General features: G+C 36.0%; 4 protein-coding genes across 5 annotated transcripts; all 4 read right to left on the reverse strand.

Annotated features, from left to right (window-relative positions):
* Nucleotides 1-794: 794 nt before the first annotated feature.
* On the reverse strand, nt 795-2,992 carry LOC147298601 (polyubiquitin). The gene is made up of 2 exons (XM_086244718.1): nt 2,863-2,992; nt 795-2,118 (listed from the first exon to the last, which is right to left on the reverse strand). Exon 2 carries the CDS (start codon nt 2,116-2,118, stop codon nt 973-975), a length of 1,146 nt encoding a protein of 381 aa, XP_086100844.1. The 5' UTR covers nt 2,863-2,992; the 3' UTR covers nt 795-972.
* Nucleotides 2,993-10,648: 7,656 nt separating this feature from the next.
* On the reverse strand, nt 10,649-11,461 carry LOC147298602 (polyubiquitin-like). Its single transcript, XM_086244730.1, has one exon. It carries the CDS (start codon nt 11,459-11,461, stop codon nt 10,649-10,651), a length of 813 nt encoding a protein of 270 aa, XP_086100856.1.
* Nucleotides 11,462-12,373: 912 nt separating this feature from the next.
* TDP1 (tyrosyl-DNA phosphodiesterase-like protein) lies at nt 12,374-17,882 on the reverse strand. Of its 2 annotated transcripts, none has more exons than XM_086227997.1 (16): nt 17,624-17,882; nt 17,351-17,533; nt 16,955-17,233; nt 16,640-16,843; nt 16,439-16,499; nt 15,951-16,027; nt 15,599-15,856; nt 15,236-15,325; nt 14,952-15,086; nt 14,446-14,595; nt 13,923-14,026; nt 13,770-13,823; nt 13,553-13,643; nt 12,998-13,072; nt 12,706-12,856; nt 12,374-12,627 (listed from the first exon to the last, which is right to left on the reverse strand). In XM_086227997.1, exons 1-16 carry the CDS (start codon nt 17,639-17,641, stop codon nt 12,530-12,532), a joined length of 2,028 nt encoding a protein of 675 aa, XP_086084123.1. In that variant the 5' UTR covers nt 17,642-17,882; the 3' UTR covers nt 12,374-12,529. The 2 variants fall into 2 exon arrangements, with proteins under 2 accessions (XP_086084123.1, XP_086084117.1); XM_086227991.1 differs by having other exon boundaries at nt 13,553-13,646.
* Nucleotides 17,883-18,313: 431 nt separating this feature from the next.
* LOC147298604 (Chaperone DnaJ-domain superfamily protein) lies at nt 18,314-21,843 on the reverse strand. The gene is made up of 10 exons (XM_086228008.1): nt 21,641-21,843; nt 21,494-21,556; nt 21,317-21,383; nt 21,126-21,185; nt 20,423-20,473; nt 20,216-20,296; nt 19,740-19,852; nt 19,419-19,536; nt 19,166-19,292; nt 18,314-18,810 (listed from the first exon to the last, which is right to left on the reverse strand). Exons 1-10 carry the CDS (start codon nt 21,757-21,759, stop codon nt 18,707-18,709), a joined length of 903 nt encoding a protein of 300 aa, XP_086084134.1. The 5' UTR covers nt 21,760-21,843; the 3' UTR covers nt 18,314-18,706.
* Nucleotides 21,844-23,630: the final 1,787 nt, after the last annotated feature.

The following is a 23,630-nucleotide window of genomic DNA, read 5'->3' on the forward strand; positions in this document are numbered from 1 at the left end:
GAGAGAGTTAAATGGATTGCCTAATCCTAGCGGCTTCAGTGTAGCCTCTGCTTGGAATCAAGTCCAGGTAACTCTAGTTCTATTGTTTCTTGGTATGATCACATCTGGTATGGCATAGCCAGATAATTGGGTTCCATTTTGTGGCTGGCTGTGAAGGGCATATTAGCAACTTTGGACTATAAATTCTATTCTAAATTTCTAATTGAGCGTGGGTTCTTCTATTCTCTCCTCAATGTAATTGTAATTCTGCAGTTGAAACTCAATCAGCATGTGTTCTTTGACTAACTTCAGTGGAGGTATTTTTTAGCTAGGAAAGAGAAACAGGTTGTCTAGGGACACCAGCAGGCCTCCCATATATTAACCCTACAGTCTCTCATCAATGAAAGAGTGCACTATCATCAATTTGTGAGGTACAGAGAAAACAAGCCCCAACTCCTCTAATATTTCAATATTAGCACGAACATATCATTCATGGGTTGTGGATTCTTCGGCTGGCTTTGTTGGCTCCTTGTCTCTGTTCTAGGCTTCTAACTTACACTACCTTGTTTTCAGTTGGGTTTGGTAACCACACCCTTTGGAAGCAGAAAGCAATTGCGAGGGTGACCAAACTCAACCAAACAAGAGAAAACATTTTATGTGGATAATTGATGGATGATTCAACAAAGTGATCATCCTCAAAAACTCAAGGTCACTCAATTTCAAATATTTATCAAACAGGAAAAGAAGAAAGAGTGTAATAATCATGCAAACAAACAAATTAAAACTTATAGAAGCATCAAAACTCAAAGATAAAATTATTGTGCAAACGATCCGAATTTATTTATTAAACCAAAAGTAGCATACGAGAGCATAGCAAAACAAACTTGTTCAATGACCTCAACAAGGAGGCATGAACAGAGTAGCATTAAAATTAAAAACATAAAACACTGATAAATGCAGAGCAAGCGAGCAACAACCCCCAAGGGACACATCTCAGAAACCACCACGGAGACGGAGGACAAGGTGAAGGGTGGACTCCTTCTGGATGTTGTAATCAGCCAGAGTCCTTCCATCCTCCAACTGCTTCCCTGCAAAGATCAACCTCTGCTGGTCTGGAGGAATACCTTCCTTGTCCTGAATCTTAGCCTTCACATTGTCAATGGTGTCCGAACTCTCCACCTCCAAAGTGATGGTCTTCCCAGTCAAGGTCTTCACAAAGATCTGCATACCTCCCCTAAGACGCAGCACAAGGTGGAGTGTAGACTCCTTCTGGATGTTGTAGTCGGCAAGGGTACGACCATCCTCAAGTTGCTTTCCAGCGAAGATCAGCCTCTGCTGGTCTGGTGGGATCCCCTCCTTGTCCTGAATCTTGGCCTTGACATTGTCGATGGTGTCCGAGCTCTCCACCTCCAAAGTGATGGTCTTTCCGGTGAGGGTCTTCACAAAAATCTGCATACCACCACGGAGACGCAGAACCAAATGGAGAGTGGACTCCTTCTGGATGTTGTAGTCGGCAAGGGTACGGCCGTCCTCCAGCTGCTTCCCGGCAAAGATCAACCTCTGCTGGTCTGGTGGGATTCCCTCCTTGTCTTGAATTTTGGCCTTGACATTGTCAATGGTGTCTGAGCTCTCGACCTCAAGGGTGATGGTCTTTCCGGTCAGGGTCTTGACGAAAATTTGCATACCACCACGGAGACGGAGCACCAAGTGAAGAGTGGATTCCTTCTGGATGTTGTAGTCGGCGAGGGTACGGCCATCCTCGAGCTGCTTCCCGGCGAAGATCAGCCTTTGCTGGTCTGGTGGGATGCCCTCCTTGTCCTGGATTTTGGCCTTGACGTTGTCAATGGTGTCGGAGCTTTCGACCTCAAGAGTGATGGTCTTTCCAGTGAGGGTCTTGACGAAGATCTGCATACCACCACGGAGACGGAGCACCAGGTGGAGTGTTGACTCCTTCTGGATGTTGTAGTCAGCGAGGGTACGACCGTCCTCAAGCTGCTTTCCGGCGAAGATGAGACGCTGCTGGTCTGGGGGGATGCCCTCCTTATCTTGGATCTTAGCCTTGACGTTATCGATGGTGTCAGAGGACTCCACCTCAAGGGTGATGGTCTTGCCAGTGAGGGTTTTCACGAAGATTTGCATCTACAACACCAAACAAATCTCATAAAAATCAATTTTAAAACCCCAACATTTTACTTTCACAATTTAACAACTCGCAGATCCATTAAATCACATACAGAAAATAAAAACCCTAATTTGTAAAAAATAAAAAGACGTGTGTTAAAAATTCATGGCATAAAGTTCCCTCCAAATTCCTAAATTCATTCTCAAAAGGTCAAAAATTATAATATTTATGTGAATCTAACATAGGTTGACAGATCCAATTGATTAATCATAAATCTCAAATATCAAACAAATTAAACACAGAAATCGTTTTTCCTAAACTTCCCTACAAACTTAAACAACAAAATGGGAAAAACATATGCTAGATCCGATAGATTAATCATGAATCTCAAATATCAACAAAAAAATTAAGCTAAAAATTTGATTTTCCTAAACTTTCCTACAAAACAAACAAAAATTACGAATAGGGACAAAGATATAACAGATCCAACAGCTTGATCATAAATCAGAAATAAAGAAAAAAAAACCCTAATTTTTAAAAAAGGATATGTATCACAAATTCATGACATGATTCTGCTACCAAGTTCCTCGATTCAATCGCAAAAGTCATAGATTTAAACATTTTAGGCGAAACTATTATAGATTGACAGATCCGAAAGATTGGTCATAAATCTCATACATAAAACTAACTAAACACAGAAACTGCTTTTACTGAACTTTCCTACGAACCAAACAAGGAAAAGAGGGAGGAAAAGACGATACCTTGAGAGGTTGAGAGGTTGAGAGGTTGAGCGAGAGAGAGATTAGGGATTGGCTTTCTTTGAATGTTGAGAGAAACAAAACAAATCTCAGGGATGAAGAAGAGGTGAGGCGCAGGGCATTTTTTTATAGGAGAAGAGAAGGAGACTCAGTCACGCAAACGGAGTAGGCGTGACGAGGAGGTCCAATAATTTGGTGACACGTGTATGGTGTGAGGTATCGATGACCCGCTTTAGACGGCAAGCTTTGGAATCTAATCCTTTTGCAAGAGAAAGAGAGATATTATCGAGGAGGGCAATGACCTCACCTATGACTCAATCATTGCCACTTTATTGGTGGGTCACCCGCGCCCTTTTGTTTGGCGCTACCTACCAGATTATTATTGATTTTTTGGCTTTATGCCTTTCAGATTTCTTTTATTAATAACTCACAAGTATTGAAATATTTTACAGTTAATTAGAAATATATCTAATTTTGAGAGAATTTTTAACGTTTAACCGATATATCATTGTGTGGTATAATTAATTTAATATATAAAAGTATTATTAAATGGTATGTTTATCTCTTCTTATGATATAATATTAATAACATTTATTTATATTATGACACGTTAAATTAGTTACACCACGTAGTGGTAAATCGGTCACATCAAAAAATCTCTCTAATTTTGAAGAGTCATTCGGACTAAAATCATATAGGAATTTAGATTTGTACTTAAATCTAATTTTTTAGGCTAAGGTTCAAAAAATAGACTTCTCAAAAATTTTAACTCATATTATCTCTTAAAATTAAGATAATTAATATAAATTAATTTTAAAAATTATGAAAGATAATATTCGATAGAACATTTTTTAACTAAAACATTCAAGATTATCTAGTTTTTATGTTTTATAATTTAAAAGAATAAAAGATAATATCCATTTAAATTATACAAATATAAAAAAAAATATACATTAATCCACAAAATCGAAAAATAATCAAACAAGTAAAAAAAAAGTATATATAAGTACATTTCAATTGTACCAATACATACGTTTATATATATATGTACATTTTCAATTGTACTAATACTTGAGTTGGTATATATATATATATATATTCAATTAGGTACGCACCTGATCTGAACGCTTGGTTTCCGCCGCCAATTGCTCGGCTATATTGCTTCATTCCCCGAGTTTTAAGGATAAATCTTCATCTTTTCACCTCATCCCCTCCTAGGATATAGAATAAGCTTGATGGAGGCGTTTTGACCGATAACATAAACGCCGACAAACCATCGATCGATTGGTACAATTGAAATGTACCCATAAAGAATTTTTTTCCTTATTTGATTATTTTCTATTTTTTGGGCTGATGCATTTTTATTAGATTAATATAATTTAAATCCCACAATTAATTTTAGGATAATATGATAATATGCTAATATTATAATACTAAAATAGTATTATGAAATACTAAGATAATATTAAGATTTAAATATTATTAATTTTTGGATAATATTAGACATTTTTTAAATTAAAAACATTTGGACAATATTTTTGGACCTCAGTTAAAAATTAAAAATTATTAAGGTATTAGTTTAAGAGAGAAGGGAAAATTGGACTAGCCTGTAAATGGCTCAATATTTTAAGTGAAAATTCAGCTAAATGAAAAATTAAGTTAAAGCCCAATCTATTTTCATGTGCGGGTCTGGATGCCATAAACAAGCTATCAAGTACTCGATGAGATGACAAGGGCTTAGCAAACCAAGCGCTCCGTACTCTTGCAGAGAGCTTAGCAGATGCTGATGCATTCTTTATTTGCATATTTTAGGTTACAGATACATCTTTTTAGGTTGCAAATGCAATGACATATTTTATGTTATAGATGCATGTTTTATGTTGCAGATGCAAGTTGTATCTGCAACCGCTGAGCACTCAGCAAGAACTACCAAGCGCTTTGAAGAATTTTTGTCTTGCAACTTAACTTTTGGGCCGGTTGGACTTGGGCTTATCTTTCTTTCTCATTTTTGTCTTTACTTAAAACCCCTTTTTTTTATATAGAAAGGAATCGAAGGTCCAATCTATTCTAATCCACATTCATTTTCACAACTTATGCTAATTTTAAGGACATGTCTTTCAAACGAATTAGGTTTTTTAGAAATTTCACTCATCCCATGAGAAGGTGAATAGGCAATTCTCATTTTAATGTTTGGAATGCAAAGAATGAGAACCAATATATTATTACCACTCATATTTGTTTTGTGCAAGTTAGGAATACAAATTTGTTTTCTAATAATATCCTAATCTATTATGTTTAAAATAATATTTCAATTTAGTGGGGGCAATTTGGTAGTAAACACCCATAATAAATACTTGTTCAAGTGATGTGAATAGTGCCTAATTTTAAACACCCTACTCACTAAAAAAATTTGTCTAAACCCCCACCCATCTATAAACTCTTTCAAAACCCCCTAAAACTTATAATCTTAAATTACCCTTCTGACGCATGCTGACGGGCGCTGACGCATGCTGACGTGCGCTGACGCATGCTGACGCGCGCTGACGTATGCTGACGTCACTGTAACTGTATTTTGGTGAAACTGTTTTTTTTTTTTTTTGGAATTGAAGTTTTTGCTAAAACTCAATATTTCACTAAAACTAAAATCAAACACTGAAATTGAATTTCATTACGCTAAAACTGAATTTCAAAAATTCAGTTACACTGAAACTGAATTTCAAGAATTCAATTACACTGAAACTGAATTTCAGAAATTCAGTTACACTAAATTGAAGAATTCAGTTATGAATTCACTTACTGAAACTGAATTAAGTGATAAAACAATTACACCTCGACTAAAATGCAATTACACCTTAATTAAAAAACAATTACACCTTTACTAAAACAATTACACTTCACTAAAACAGTTACACCTTTACTGAATTCCGTTTCACTAAAAAGAACACAGCAACCTTATCAAAAAAAAACCAACAATACAACAAGTCATTGAGATGAGAGGAGTAGCCAACAATACAACGTCGTCCGATCACCTCACGCGCGACGAGTACACGACAGTCGCCACTGCCTCGATCTGTTTCTATCTGCAAATTTGATTCATCATATTTCAGAACCATAATTTCATTCAAAGTTCATTTAAAACTCATGTTTCACGAACTGAAACTGTTTCAAGAACTGAAACTGTTTCAAGAACTGAAACTGTTTCAAGAACTGAAACTGTTTCACGAAGTGAAACTGTTTAATCAATAAATTAAGTAAATTTGTACATACTTATAAATCAATTAAAAAACTCACATTTCTATCCGATTAACATAATTAAGCTAGAACTGAATTTGGGGTGAAACTGAATTTCACAAATTGATTTATAAGTATATACAAATTTACTTAATTTATTGATTAAACAGTTTCAGTTCGTGAAACAGTTTCACGAACTGAAACTGTTTAATTTCAAGAATTTCACAAATTGATTCACAAAATCAATTTCGCAAACTGTACATTTCAAAAATGTTTGTGAATCAATTTCACAATCAGATTTCACAACATTTCACAAATAGTTTACAAACATACTTACAAATCAGTTCACAAATATACTTATAAATCAGATTCACAAGAATTTCAATCTCATTATCTAAATCAAAGAATTGATTTAACAAACATAAAGAACTCAGAGAGATGAGCATTTTCATACCAAAATCTTAACCATGGGTGGTCGGAGCCGCCGAATTCCGAGAGTGGCAGCAGCGGAGGTTGGGGTTTTCAAATTAGGGCTTTTGAAATTCGAGGCAATTGAACACAAATTTGTATACCAGTAGAGAGAGAATGTCGAGGGGAGAAGAATGGGACCGGAACCACTTCAATCCGCCGTCGGAATCGCCGGCAATGGCGGCGGTAAGTCTCGGACCTTCTCGGAGTCGATTCGCCGTCCACGGTGGTCAGTTGGAGAATCGGAGACCACCATCACACTCACCACGTCGAGAGGAAGCTTCTGGAAGTGGAGAGCAGCTGCGACGTCGCCGGAATCGCGAAGTCACCGCCGGAGATGACGATCGGACTTCGGGCTGCATTTGGTTTTCTGTGGATTTTATGGGAAAGAAAAGGCCATGAATAGATAGAAGAGGAAGAGGCGAGAAGAACCCAACCGGTCCGACACCTCGTCGCCGCCGGAATTGACGGATCGCCGGCGAGAGAGCTCAGATCTGCTTAGACCCGATCTGGCGTCGACGTTTAGTTTCACGGCACGTGGAGGGCATAGGGAGGAAGAGGACGGAGAGGCGAGTGTGATGGGACCGGTCTTGCCGGCAACCGTCGCCAGACGGCGGCGCACGCGCCGGCCACAGCAGCGGGGAGAGAGACGCAGAGGGGAGAGGCAACAGATAGGAGAGAGAGAGAGAGAGAGAGAGAGAGTATTAGTTGGCTGAAAATGAAAATAAAACAAAAGGGGTAAAACTGGAAAATTAAAATATGGGGAGTCAAAGTTGACTGGGTATTAGTTGACTAGGGGGTTTAGGAAAATATTAAGTGTAAGATTGGGGGTTATAAGAGAGTTAGATTTTGGGTGGAGGTTATGAGAGATTTTATCTCTAACTAGGGGGTTTATAATTATTACATTGATGTGAATAACAAATCCAAGAGAAATTAGGATTTCCAATTTTCCCTTCATGGGTGTTTCATACTTAAGTAAAAAATAACACATTTTCATAAGTATTATTTATGAAAATAAAAGGTGATACATTCACAAGCTCAAATTCATAAATTAATCTGTAATAAGTAATGGGAATTTGTTTATGATATGAATATTGTGAAAATAATATGAGGATTTACAAAATTAATATGAAAAGTTAACCCATCATAATTCAAAGTTCAAATATGTGTTTGTATAGGACACGATTTTACTTGTTAGCTTCATCTTGTAATTCTTATTTAATTTACACTTAACAATTAAAATTTTAAAATTTAAAATTTGTGATCTACCCAAAAGAATTCAAATTTTGATTCAATACTTTCCAGTAAGTTATTTATTTAATATTCTTTTTATAGTTTCATCCCTCAAATTGTTTTTTTGTTAGTATAAGTAATTCTGTTTCTTCTCATCCTATTGTAACTTGTTTTTTATTGGTACAAGTAATCGTTTTTTTCTCACCCTATTAAAAGTTTCATCAGTAAGCAGTACAACTAAGCACAATGATTGTTTGTGTATGATATTCTAATATATTTTATAAGTGCTAATTAAATTATGCTAAACAATCTGCCCGAGGCAGGTCAGACAACTTGTACTATATGTCAAGTGGGTACTTAATCGATGAAAGTGGGCAATGTTGAAATTATGAGTGTTAAGAGTCTAAGACTAAACAATGTTGAAATATATTCATTTTGAGGAGCAGAGACCCCTGGCCATACAGCTTTTATAAATTGCAAGTGGACTTATGTTCCCCCCACTCCCCAGGATAGCTAGGTCTCGTTTTTCGCTACGAGTTGTTATTAATGTCTACTCACCCATTTGCTTTTTCTATTCATGTATGAGAGAAGCTTTGCTGTAAGCCTGTAACATGATAGGGTTGATTTGGTATTTCTAATCTAATAGTATGATTGCAAATATAATTTTATTCTTTATTATATAATAATTTTTTTAATTTTAAATTTATCTTTTAAGATGTCGAGTTAGTCTCTATTTTATTATAAATAAATTTTTCTCTTCATCTATATAGAGCTTTAGGATTAAGAATGACAATTTTTAACATAATTCAATAACATGACTTGAGACATTAAAGTTATCAAAGTTTATGTGATTGATACTAAAAAAAAAAGGTGCTTAATTATTATTTGACATAAATATAACAGTAGTGATAGATATACCACATTTTTATACCATAATTTCATACCATCTTATGTGGCAACTTACATGGCATTCATACATTGGATACTAAAAAATAAAATAAAAAACCTAAAAAGAAAAAGAAAAACTCTGTCGAATAAAGTAATGACACGTGAGATGGTATAAAAATGTAGTACAAAAATGTGGTAAGTATAGCATTATTCTAAATATAAATATGATATGACATATTAAATGTAAATAATAAACAAATTAGAGAAATGTTATTTACTTTCTCTAATTTACCTTTTCCACTTATTTTTTTTTTATTATTCTCATTTTGTAATGTAAATTCATGATTGAAACTATTTATTTTTTTTTATCATTTTATGAAGATTATCTCTACAAGAAATTAATCAAATCGGACATTGTTTGGTTATGTAACTGTAATTAGATAAACAGACGATTTTTATAACAGTTTGATTCACCGTTTGTTTATTTGATAACAATTACATGACTAAAAAATTTCTAATTTAGTTAATTGCTTACATAAATGATCTTCAAAGAATGATAAAAAAATAAACGGTTTTAATCATGAAAATACATTTCGGAATGAGAATAATAGATAAGAAGATTGGTGGCTATGAAAATGCTGGATTTCCCAACAAATTATAAACAATGTGATTTTGACAATTTTGACACAACAAACATGTTTAACATTAATTAGTTATATATATATATAAATTAATTATTATTATTATTATTTATTTAATAAGTATTGTATAATTATCGAGTTATTTTTAATGATTATATTAGTATGATGATTAAGAAGGCTTTTTAAGTAAGCATTGGTTTAAAAAAAATTAAGAAAAAATTTTATTTCAAGTTTTTAGTTAACAAAATATGTGTCAACTCAAACGCGTCTTGGTTATAAGCAAGTTGAGATAGTATTGAGTCATTCAGTATGATTACTAACACGATTTACTAACATGAATTGTCACCCACTCACCCCTACCATAATATTTCCCCATGTTTTTTAACAACCCGGTGGCCGGTGACACCCCCCATGCTGGCCGATAGCCACTCTCCCTTTTATATCTTTTCATATTTATCCTCTTCTCTATTTCTCTCTCTTTTCCTTATGTGTTTGGCCGATTTGGGAGTCGGTAAAGTCGCTTATGTTATTCCGACAACTCTTTTGAGAGAGAGAAAAGGATTGTTATCGGTGAAGAGGGTCGTCGGCGGTACGAGAGAGGGGCTACAAGAAAGATAGGAAGGGGGTGAGATTCTTGTAGATCGGGTTGAGTATTTGATGGGTTTTTTTTGTTTTTGTTCGATTATTTTAATTTTATATATTCAAGTTTTTGAATTTTGACAAAAATAATTCTTGAGGGTATAGTGAGCAAATGGTAGAGGTACATATAGAACTTCTCTGTATTATTATTGTGTCATTAAGCCATGTAGGCTCTCGAAAAACTCTTATAAAGTGTCAATCAAATTGAGGCACATGATATTCAAGAACGTCAACAAGAGGCTTTAGGCCGGCGTTCAATGCTTTTACCAGTACACCACCATTATTACCAATCAAAACCAAGAGACCGGCTACAATTGGGACAAATCTAATGGACCACAAAATTATATCTTAGTTCCTAACTTCCTACTATAGAAAAAAGTGAGCCCGTCCATCTAACCGCTCACATATATTTATCCTAATACTATGAAATGGTAGAGTAATTTTATATATGTTCTACGTTTTCTTTGGTTCTATTAATTGGTTTTTGTGGCAAAAAAAAAAAGAAAAAGTGATTAAATGTTACAATTCAACTATGCAAGGGTTTATGAAACTCATACTTTAGTTTTTAACATATAATCATGGCACTAATTCCCCATCATAAAAGGAAAACATTATGCTACTTTATTCAAATTGCAAGTACATAAATTATTCAAAGAGAAATTAAACCTTTGTTCTAGCTAGCTATGAGCCTATGATCCACCGGTAACGCTCCCATTAAAAATCTCTATAGTATCACCCTGGCCAACTTCATGCCACCGAAACGACCTGTTGTCGTCCATCACTTGTTGTTTATAAATGAAAAAATAACTCTCTTGTGGCAGCTGAAAGTGTAGCCTTTGGTGCAACTTGTGCAGCTCCTTCCTTAGTTCCCCTACTTTATCCAATGGGTTCACTTCCACCGGAATCTTCTTGGTTCCGGACTTGGGCAACACCATCAGCTTCAACTTATTCTTGGACCCTGCCGCCACCACTGTGGCTACCGCCGTCGGCGATGGCCTCAAACTCACCTCGATCTCTGCATTATCCCAAAGCTCAAAATCACGCAATGACCGGTGGTCTTGCAATTCGTTGCCACCGGTCAAATGCAGCACCAAACGGCTAGCCGGGACCCCCTCCATCCCTTGAATCTTTTCTTTCAACTCGGTGATAGTGTCGTTCACGTCCATTTCTATAGGGACATGCATTTTCGATGTCTTTACATTGACCTGGATTTTCTTCGACAGCGCCGGGGACGAGTCCTCCACCTTCACATTGTCGACATTGTTGTTGGGTTTATCGGATTCCGAGGCGATGATGAGTTGGATGTGGGAGTTGTGGAGGATTTCGCAGTAGGCAATGTCACGTTCATCTTCAAGGACTTTGCCATTGAAAACTAGGGTTTGTTGGGCAATGGGTATTCCTTGGTATTTTTGGACCTTCTCTTTGATCTCTAGGACTGTGTCGAAGTAACCCAATTCAACGGAGAAGGGTTTTTCTCTTTGGGGCTCAAAAATCACATCCATGGAGGCTGTGGAATTGGGAATGTGATCACAAAGAGTGTTGTTGTTTTTGTGTATGTATGTATATATGATATTTGTGGGAATGGCATTGCTAGCTGTAAAGGGGTTCAAATTCTGGATTTTAATTTTATGAAACGTTATCCATTTGTAATCTCAGTGACGGATTTTCAGGTTTTAATGTTTCAATGCTGTTACAGGATTTTGCATTTAACATCCTCTCTAATTGTCTTTCTTGCCGACCAGGTCATACAAGCCTATCGGTTAAATTGGTATAATTCAAAATTTTATATCTACTTCAAAATTTCAAATTATTTCCATATTCATTTCTTTTAAACAATGAATAATTGTTAACAAATTAAAGATGGTCTTGTGGCAAATTAGAATCCAACTAAAGAAAAAAAAAAATACAAAAATACGCACCTAATTTGATACACATAGATTTCCTTTGAAGTTCGTATCTGTGAGAAAATATTTTGTGTTACAAATCCATTCAGATTATAACGTGTACAACTTTTAAGGGTTTTAAGATTTAGATATAAATGATTATACAAATAATATAATCACATGAAATGGATTCGTAATACCATGTGTGGTTTTAAGGTTTAGATATAAATGATTGTACAGATAATATAATCAGAATGGATTCGTAACACCACCTTCCTTATGCTACTGTCACACTTTTCCAGTTATGTTCCATCAAAACGACAGGCAATCCTCTGTGCTATATGTTTAAACTGTGCTCACTGCTCAATTTCCTTGTTGTACGGTCATAGCAAAAGTTAACACCCGTCCAATTAAAGTTTCTAAATAAATTTGGTATAAACTATATGTAATAACTCAATTTAGTTCAACAGAAGGTATGTAGAGGTATTAGGAAGCTTGAGAACATGTTGGAATGATTAAAAAAAAAAACACTGAAACCAAAGCTTCTATTATAAATGATGAGAGATTCCTACACTAGAGGTTGGCCATGGCTTGAACTCACAGAACAAATGCTCACTATGGTCCCAGTTAAACAGAATGAGCTGAAGAAAGAAGAGAAATACACAGTAGTTAAATATAAACAAGAACTCAGGAATCTTGAAGAGCATACAGCTGAACCTGCCGTGGCCAAGCTTGACCATAAACATCTTTCTTGTTATATCGCCGGTCCCAAGACCAAGGCACATCTGCTAAGGAGATAAAAAGAAATAAGAGGAATGAAGGATGGGAATGGAATAGTACTAAATGTAAAAAAGGCAAGTGACCTTCAGTGGTGTATGGTTGAGGAGGGAGTTCATAAGGCACAGGCAATTTGATCACTTCAGATGATGAATCTGTATTCCTGTTTCCTTGCCAGTCCAGAGTCACTAGTTTAGTTCTCCCTGCTTCAGAATTTTCCGACGGTCCACATTTATCCTGAAATTCAATTGAATTAATCTCTTTCTACATATTTTTGCTCCCTTTTCTTCCTTTTTTTAACATCCCAAGTGTAATACTAAAAATTACTAATTAATTATTTATGTAGTGTGTGTAAAACGGCCAGGATGTAGCTGTTACCTTGGATGAACCCCCATTACTGGTACAAGAGAATCCAAAACTGCATGTTTTAGATGGTAGAAACAGCACTCCCAGCTGTAATGAATAATAATCCACACAAGATGAATAAACATATAGCACCTAAGCTTTGGTAGGAGCAAAGAATAGTTAATATTCAATTAAATTGTATAAAACGAGCCAAATACATAAAGAGAAATTGAAATGAAATATATCCTCTAGGTTCTCATATGATTAAGACCTGCAGTAACCTGGATAAATTTATTATTATTTTTTAAAACTTAGATGCCTATCTCAAGTAAACCTCACAAGAATGGATCATCAATTGAGAATTTTAAAACTGGGCACACTAATTGAACAAGTATCAAAGGAAAAATTGATTCTTTCATTTGCTAGTATTATGAGCAATTGAGAATTTTAAAACTGGGCACACTAATTGAACAAGTATCAAAGGAAAAATTGATTCTTTCATTTTCTAGTATCATGAGATTCTTGTGGAGCCTGCAGTTACTCATATCAAGTCTGATCTTCTAGATGATATGATTCTGAAATACCTACCTCATAAGAACGGATCATCAATTGAGAATTATTCTTTTGGAGAGCTCCCCAGGCAGCCTTGCTAAGATTTGCTGAAGTTAGCAAAAACCAACTGCTGGGAAAATGTAGAAATTTAGTCACTGCTCAAAATTACTGTGACTTTGCACGGTGTGCTACTAAACATTCTAAAACATAAACCTGAAAAAAAACAATCAATAGGTCCGAAATGAACTCTTACGCAAGTTGCTGACCATTATAACGAGTGTATGTCTTTATATGTGGCATTGCACGACTGAAATGAAAAGGAATAACTGTTAACAACAATTTAAGGGTTAATGAAGAAATGAAAAAATAAAATAAAAAAAGATTTCACTAGGAAGGAGAGAGAGACCAGCGGCCAGTATGGCTTGCCATCCATCTTGCCCAGTACTGTTTCAAGAAGTCTTTCTCCACATTCTTTAGTGGACTTGGAATAGCATTTCCAGCAGCGTAACCCTGGCAAAGAGTGTAAGCCAATAAAAGCAAGGCAGCATTCACTGATTAGTTGCACATATGAAAGCAAGAAGCAGAACATAGAATCTAACTTAGAGTGACGATGTCACAGAATTTCCAGAAAATACCGTGTGCATATTTTATGAGATAGACATATGGATGTTCTATCTCATAAAAATAACTTATCAGTACTAATGCTCAATTACCATTTTATAGAATTTTGTTAAAATATATCCAACAATCGAACTGTTTTCAAGTAATTTACAAAGACCCAACTACATGAGGTTCATCAAGATTTATCCCAATAAGGTTTTGATTTTCTTGCTGATGTTCAAAACTTTGAGGCTTTCTGGGAGGTAACCATGCAATTGTAAAGCAAGGTCTATTAGAAAGGTTCACAAAAACGACCTACTTGATAGTACCTCTAAAGAGCATCTGACATCTTCTACTGTAGGAAATATTATGAGTGGCTCCCCGGGACCGAGAGGTGTTTTATCATCCGACAAACCAGACGACAATGAATATGCAAACTCAGCCATCCACTTCTCATCCAAAGAACCTAGAGAGGAAAACTGTAACCAGGCAAGATACAAAATAAATAAAATTCTCCTCCACTTCGCTACTATTTCTTTTTTTTCTAATGATTACATTCCACAAAGCAAAGCACTCGACAGCATCAAATTTACCTCATATAGTCACTATTCCATTCTACATATCTTGCTAGTAAAGAGATCAGTAGAGGAAAATCAAATGGAAATGCTAGGTCAAGAATCCCCAAAAACGGAGAGAAACCAAATGAAATAAATATTAGTGATAACAATAACACATCACCAACGACTGCACCTAATCAAAAGAAGCACTCAGCATTGACATCAACCATCAATTACCGCAGGTACATTATATGGGTCAAGAAGTTGTGTAACCGTACCTGATAAGCAAGAGGAGATTTCCGGAACTCTTTATTAAAAGTACACTCCTGGAGAACAGTTCGTAGCTTCATATGGCCCCACTTTTTCATGTTGGTACCCGTATGATATCCAGGGACAGATGCAATTAACCTCACCTGAAAATTACAACACAGTCGGCAGATGCAATTAACCTCAAACAAAGTTTACATATCATGTTATATGTCCCAAAATTATGGCATGCTAGTGATTATACTCTCCCAAACGAATCAAAAAATCTAAAAAGTTTAAGGAATAGGAAACACACTGCTGCATTGCTGTAATCAAACTTCCTGAAAAATGACGGATTGATATTGAAGCTTCCCAGGGTAGGCAAATTAACAGAAAACTCAGGCCACTGTTGACATTCAACCAACAAAATAAAGATTATTATGTTGAATTTGACTTAGCATCACTAAAAATCTAGGACAATATATCTTTAAGCAATAACATCAATTTCATGCTCTCTGTGCACAGGCTTAAAAGTGAGCCCAAATTGTCATTTACACTACGGACAAGACATCTTGAAAGAGAAATACGTTAACAATAGGTCAAGAAAACCAGAAAGATAAACTAAATAAATAAAATCAACCAATCATCCATAGAGATTGTTATATTACATTAGTAATACCTTCAGTGCACTGATATAGTCGATTAAGTCATTTTCAAATCCACATCCTTTGCTTGGATTATTTTGATCTTTCCATGGAAAATCTTGCATCCACAAGCCTTGGCTTTTGTTGTTCCAGTCAACATATATTAAGTTTGCCGTATGTACAATAATTCTCACTCCTCGAGGATACACAAGAAGCATGGCCTTTGAATGGTGTGTCCCAAATGAAATAGGCAATGGTGGTTTGTGTAGAATCCAATTCGCAGGCTTCTTTCTCTAAAATTAGAAGTAACAGATTAAGGTCCATGTACCCAGAAAAAGGTTTAAGCATAACAAAGACAGAGATTAGCACAATAGAGCTAAGGCAAACCTTCATATGATCCAGTGTACCATAACCCTCACCATGAATAACCAACACATGCGGGATTTTTGCAATTTTTGGACATGCTTAAGCGAGGATAAAAAAGGGAAAAATAGTCAGAATCAATCAGGGAAGAATGGAAAGGATGCAATCAAAATGTAATCACAGAATAGCTTATGCCTCGCACAACAATAATACACTTATATACTTTCAACCAGATTCAGTATATGCACATAATAGCCATACAAATTGTGATGAAAGCATAAGAATAACAAGAAGAACCCAAATGGTTAAATTTTCGCAAGACATTAGAAAACTATGCCTATTCCATGGATAAATGAATCAATTAAACATCAGAAAAATCTATAAACAGGCAAGTATAGCTGTAGAGATAGGTTCGTGTACATTCTCACACATATAATACATTATATTACATGTTTGGCATATATGAAGAAGATGGCCAATATTTCAACAGGAAAGTGAACTGAACAACATACCAGGTATCAGCCAATCGATGTCTACCATGTAATTGGAAAGGACAGCAACGAGAATATCTCCCTTAATGGAAAAAATAAAAATCTAGTAATTAAACTCTCCATCCAAAAAATATATTCATAAAATCACAAAGAAATTGCAGCATCCAGCATACATCATATTAAACCGACAAGCTGTGCTTTATAACAGGGTACAACCATTACCTGAATCACATCCCCTATAGAAATACAAGAGGTATTCGCCCATTGGGGCAGTCCTTGCACATTTAAAAGCCGGAAAGTCTGTGGCAGTTTATCATTAGGAACACGAAAATGCCGTATGGCCTCCACACGACCACCACCACCGTCTCTCTTTGACTGCGAATTCCCATACTTCTCAGCCCCCAAGCTGCTTCCTCCCACCTCAGCCTTCAAAGTCAAGAAAGATGGGCATTTTGTTGGCCTCTTAAAATCACATATTCTATAATCATCAACTGAAATTTACACCAAACTATTAAAATTCGAAAGAGTGAGTGACACCTTAAAACTTGTCAATGAACCTTTATCTTCGGACCCCACTTGCCGCGATCGCTTTCGACTCAATTCCTCAACTTCACCAACCTTTTCTTCACCATTTGAACCCCTCTTATGGTTATCATGAAAACGGGCATTTTCGTTACCCGAAAAAGTCTCATACTTGAAAAGAAAATGCCCCGGAATCAGCTCTATAACATCACCATGGCGTATCGTCCCATTTTGTTTAGACAACAGTTTCTTCCTATTATTCCCGGAATTAACAACAATGGGATTGGTCCCCTCCTACCATTACATTCATTCACATAAAAGTAATAATATTAACAAACTAGTAAACTGATTAAGAAATGGGGGGGGGGGGGGGGGGGGGGGGTGCATTGCGGGGTTTAATAACGTAATTACCACGACCAAATTGGCGGAAGCATCAGCATTCGCAGTGAGAGTGAGGTGCTTGCGGCTAAGTCTTTTGTCGGAGAGGGAAGTGCTGGTGTTGCGGCCGATGTAATTTGGACCTTGGGGGAGGGGTAGTTTGGGGATTGAAGTGTCTTCCTCTAGCTTGTCATCGAGTGGGACCAAATGTCCTACCTGCACAGAAGGACAAACAGAAGCATTGTTAAAGGAAACGGAAGCTGAAAATTTGATAAGTGGGAAGTAGAAGAAAGGTAAGGGAGGGACCAGAAGGCGAGGAGGCATTGGTGAATGTTTAGGTGCATGGGAGTGGAGGGAAGAGAATTGGGTTGGACCCAAATTTGCAGTGAGTCTCAGAGAAGCGGTGCGGAGATTGAAAGGGAAGATGGGTGAGTTATTTGGAGGGAGGAGGAGATGGTTGTGTTCACTCTCGTTGAAGAGAAAAAAGGGGGAAGTAGAAGAGAAGTGGGAAAGCTTGAGTGAAAGAATTTTGACTCGGCGGGGAGAACTCAACTGAGAAGCACAAAATTATGTTGGCAAACTCAGAGGCAGCATTTGGAAGTGTTTAGGAGTTCATTGCATGGCCAATGACTTGTCATTGGGCTCTTTGTTGTTGGGCTCTTCTGGGCCATACCGCCCATACCAAGGATACCTTAAGGCCTTTTTTTTTTTTTTTTTGAGTTTTACTTATTTAATGAGAAAAATAGAGATAAACAGTGCATATACACGTAATAGATAAGTTTTTCTCCTGGAAGAGAGAGAGTGAGAGCAAGAATGAGAAAAAGGGGGAAAGAGGAAATGGGGCTGATAGGGAAGGGGGTGGTTAAGGGAGGAGCCCGAAGGTGGGATTTCTACCGGTCGGGTGGGTGGGTTTTGTTTTTTTCTATTTTTTTAATCTGATTTGAGGACAACTAAAAATTTTGAAGAAAAAATTTGGATGGATAGTATTAGGTAGGATGAAAGGAATTTGCCAATTAGCGCCTTTAGTACTACTAAATCCGAGCAAATCGGAAATGCTACAGGAAGAACATGGATTGAAGAATTCCAATATGTTTTTTGTTTTTTTTTTTGTTTTGCTAAGTGGAAAACACCAACTTTTACAAAAACCAATTAATCCATATAATGAATAAGCCTCGCCTCATAACTTTTCCTATAGGAAGGTTAGGATACAATCTGGTAATATTACGGTTTGCAACTAAAATCCTACTACTCTGCCTTCTCTGAATAAACCAACTCCACCACTCAGCTATTTCAAAAGTATAAGTCGACACCTCATGTCCTGATTTAATTTACCAAAAAGTGTCTCGTCAGTGTTTCGAGAGCATAAGGTAGCAAAGGAACCAAAATTTGCTATCTTCTGCGCTTGGATTCTTTTCGCATCTCTGCAAGGTAGCTCTCCAAGTTTGATTTCTCCCATAAACGTTTATTAATAAGATCTTCCTTTGTCAAGTCATCTGAAAAACAAACCAATAATTAGTTTAGAAAACAATAAATAATGAAGAACCTCGAGAATCTAAAAGTGTAGTAGAGTATGTAGAGTCTGGAACTCACAACTCAAACCCTTGAAGGGATTTGATTAAGTTCATAGTAAATGGTTAAAACAAACAAATGATGAAACAAGGAAATTTCTAATATGCCAATCCCCCAATGGGTGGTGGTCTAATGAGATCTCAAGGAAATGACCCTCTGCCCAGCACAGAGTAGCATGAATTATTTATCCATTAAATCCATGAAACAATCCCTGCCTAACCCTGACCAAATTTATGTTGCCATTATAAGAAAATATCATGAAAACTAAAGTTTATTTACCTATATTTCTCCATGCATCAAGAGGTGCACTGAGGGATCTCTGTGTCAGGTAGGAGGCATCATCCCACGTGTATGGAGCTTGTTTCACCTTGTATCTCCAGAACCAACAGCCACACCATAATAATAGCTGGATCGAAAAAAGACTAATTGGTAATCCTTGTAACAATTAAACAAAAGCTACAGCCATGGCCATTATTGGGTAATACTGCTTATTTTAATTTCAGCATTTCTTGAATGAGATGAGAACTCTAACCTTGCCAATAGTGTAGGGGAGGAGTACGAAACGGACACCAAGAAGATCCCACATGGAGGGTTGCTCAGCTCCCTTGATCTGCAAATCGAGTTCTTTGCTGAGATCTTCGTCCACTTTCCTATGAAAAAAATCAATGTCCACCTTCTTTTAATGACGATTTCAAAATCATAAAATGCAATGCCCTATACAATTGATTAATCCTAAAAGGAAAAAATAAGAGTTAAAGTACAGTATGTTCAAAAGACCATATTAATGGGAACGTGACCAACTTTTCACAACCATGCATTTTGTTATTTCTCTTGAAGAAGACTAAGTTCATACTTGTTCATCTGCTTGTTACTCTTCTTCTTATTTGTAGTCCCACCACTACGCTCAAGTTCCAATGCCCGTAGTCTATTTTTGTAAGCAGGTGTCTTCTTGACCATGGCTACAGCCTACAATGACATGAAGCATAAAAAATGTCAAAGGAAAACCCTCTCAGAACCTTTTACAGCCTTCAGAGTCATAAAACGAATGATATGCATTAGAAAGACCCGTCAGAATCCACCAGAGTAAACACATGTCCTTATCATACTACAAAACTTGGCCATTGCAATTTCCAATAGTATATTCTAAAAATACAAGAATAGACTCTAGCAGGACTTGTGGGTGACATTAGCTATCAGGACATGTGTATCAAAGGAATGTTGTGCAAGTTTTCTAAGCGATCCATACATAATGATAACCAGCAAATCAAACATTACCGCATTGAGACTCTTATAATGCCATGTAAAAATTATATTGATCTATCACGGTACCTGATTATACGTTGTCCACTGATTTAGATACTGAAATGCTGAAAGAATCAAAAGAAGGCCGACCAGGACAGCACGAGGATCCTAGAGGGTGAGCATATAAACAGGTTTAGAAACAAGTACATGAAATTGGAGCTTCATCTATCAACTTATTTTGTTCTGAACCAGGCAGAATATTAAGTTATGATTAAAAAATGAGGACTCTCTCACCGTCTTGTGACCGTAATATGCTTGATAGTAACGAGCTGTATTGTAAAATACCTAACAAGTAAAATAAAAAAGTCAGACTTATTACTTTCATAAATACCTGATCTCCAAGAATATGAAATTTAAATTACTGAAAAACCAAAATTACCCACCAAAATGAAAAACATGGAATAATCACTAGCAAGAATATTCTTGTTTTCTGCATGTATGAGTCAATGAACATGTGTGTGTGTGTGTGTGTGTGTGTGTGTGTGTGTGAGAGAGAGAGAGAGAGAGAGAGGCAGGAGGCAAAAGATGCAACATCTTATTGATCTAGACCAAGATTTGTAGACAACAATGTCTATGAATCAGACAGAATATAACTATAACCAAAGATAACTACCACAAAATGTTCCACTAAACTTAGAAACAGAAAATGGGCCTAATGATATTGTGCTCAGAACGAACAGGTTTACAGGCAAAAGAAATATAGAATTTATTAGAAAGTGTGAAAAAGGCGGGGTGCAGCCCAACCCAAATACATGTTACACATACAAGAAAATGTTATGTAACCAATATAACAAAGATCAAAGAAACAGCAATAACCAAGGGGTCCAAAGCAGAGTCCCAATTCATAACTCTACCTAGCTAAGAAAATCGATAGCAAACTTTCAAATACACTTTGAGCCATTAATTCAATGCTGACTAACTAGTTTCAATATTTTACCTCCTCCGGATGTTCAATTGCATAATCATACTGCGCCCGTGTGGCGTCATCCTTCAGAATCTGCAATGCAGCAATGAACTCCATTACCAATAGCACATGGCAACAAGTAAAAGACCAAAAGAGCAAGTAGCTTCGTATCAAATTTCAAAAATTGGGCATCATTTTCTACAAAATTACATAATCCCAAGTACCTCATAAGCATTGGCAATTTTAACAAACAGCTTTTTCGATTCCGGATCCGGGTTTTTATCCGGGTGACTGAGAATTCAACACCAACATATGAAAAAAAAAAAAAATGTAATTAAAAGCTTAATTCAATACAAAATTTCAGAGTAATTGAGAAAAGTAAAAGAGTGCAGCAGACTCACTGTTTCAAGGAGAGCTTATAGTAAGCTTTCTTGATCTCCGTAGCGTTAGAGCTCTGCGTAACCCTACAAAACAAGGTCACACGTTAAGTAAATATGGGTTCAAGAGAGGGGTAATTGGGAAGCACAGGGGAAATGAGCTGAGCTGACCCTAGGAGATCGTAGCAGTCGTCCTCTTCGCAGTAGATGGCCGTCGACGTAGAGACGAGAAGACACAGCATGAGAGCTGAAACGACCGCGAGCCACCGAATCGCTGCCGGTGGCGCCATGGTATGATGGTAGCAATGGAGCTGAGCTGGAGATTTTCTCTGAAATGGTGGTTTTCAGAGAGTTTGACGACTCTCTGCCTTTGAGTGTGGCGAAACCCAAAATTAACACGCACACCCATTATAAAAAATAAAAAATAAATAAAAAAAAGGTGGTCAACAGATCTGGTTTCGAGAAATGTTATAGCCGTCGGATGTGCATAATCATCTCACTCACTTTTATGAAAATGGGTAAACGACATGTCGCTGTATAAGAGTTGACTATATTTGACCCCAACTTTTTTTTTCTTCTTTTAAGTTTAGGCCATTTTATTTGAAACAAAATTTCTTCTTGGAAATTTTAAAAACTGGTCATTTCGGTTCCATTATAGACTTATATCAATGTTTTAGATTTTTAGAAATATTATTCTTGAGTAGTATGCCCGAACTCTTGTTGAAAAATTATTAAACCCTATTTAACCAATACATGTTAAAATGAATTAAATCTAACCCTAGAATTAAATTATTCTAGGGTTAGATTTCTAAAGATCAAAATAAGGCTAAAACTCTCTAAATGACATACATCAGATGCCTAGTAATTAAGGGAAGTTTATTATACACGTACTTATACTATGGGTCAGTTTGGTATTGCTGTGTGAAAAAATAGTTGTGAGGTAAAACAACTGTGAAGTAAAATCAGCTGTAAAGTAAAGCAGCTGAGTGTTTGGTAAAGTATGTTTTCAGAAGTGATGTGAGTGCAAAAAACAGTATCAAAGTGTTTGGTAAATGTTAATGTAAAAGTGTTGTGACTGTGAATAATTACTAAAATAGACATGATGCTAAAAGTGTCTTTCACTTATTTATTTGGTAAAAATAACATGTGTTTTACTTGTTTTTAAAATTTTTAGCTACAAATTTTTATTAGCATTAATTTTTCTAAGAACAACATTATTAAATAAGTATGTCTATTATTTTTTTAGGTATATTATAATTTTAATCGTGTAAATAAAATATCATAATTATTTATCACAATATAAAATATAACTAACAATGGACATATTTTTTAATTTAAAATAAACAAATTAAAAATATAGAAATCAATGAGGATATTATGGGTAAAATAAAATATTCATTGTTGCTGTGATTCACTGCAGCTTTCAAAAACACCTAAAAACCTGCTTTCTGTTTTTGTTGTGGGGAGTTGAGAATTGTGGGAAAAAGCAGTTTTTAATTTTTTTACCAAACACCAAAACTGATGTAGGTGATTGAGAATTGTCATTCACAGCAGCTTTTGGGTCTTCCACTGCAATCCCAAACGGGGCCTATATCAAATGGTCACATCGCTTGATCTTATCAATGGCATATCGATCGGCAGATGGTGCGTTTGTCAAGGATGTTTAAGCTCTTATGGCAATTTCAGTCTATCTCTTGTACGTGGATGGTAGAAGTGGAGTTGTAATATAGTTGTGCGTTTTATAGCTAAGTTTGCACTTTCTTGCATGTTTCGAATTTACCGTTTGCATCGAGGAGGAGCCATTGTGGCTCAACACAATGCATACCGTGTTGGGTAAGAGAATGTGTTATAGATATTAATTATTTTGATTATATTAAAGGAAATCGAACTTAAACAAATTATTATTATAACTCATTACTCTCACTCACTTTCATCACTTAGACTAACCTAAAATGAATGTACCGCGAATTATTATATGTCCAAGGGCCAATATTGAAATAGGGAAATGATTTTGTGTCCTATTAGGGCATAAGATCTATGTGCTCTAATCTGATGTGGTAAAATAATTTTGCCACATCACTATTTATATGTCACATCATATTAATATAATTATTGTTAAAAGACTATATTACCCAACCAAAATCTAATTGTTAAAATTATT

Source organism: Dryas octopetala, chromosome 1, assembly GCF_963921425.1.
Source record: "Dryas octopetala chromosome 1, drDryOcto1.1, whole genome shotgun sequence".
NCBI lineage: Eukaryota > Viridiplantae > Streptophyta > Magnoliopsida > Rosales > Rosaceae > Dryas > Dryas octopetala.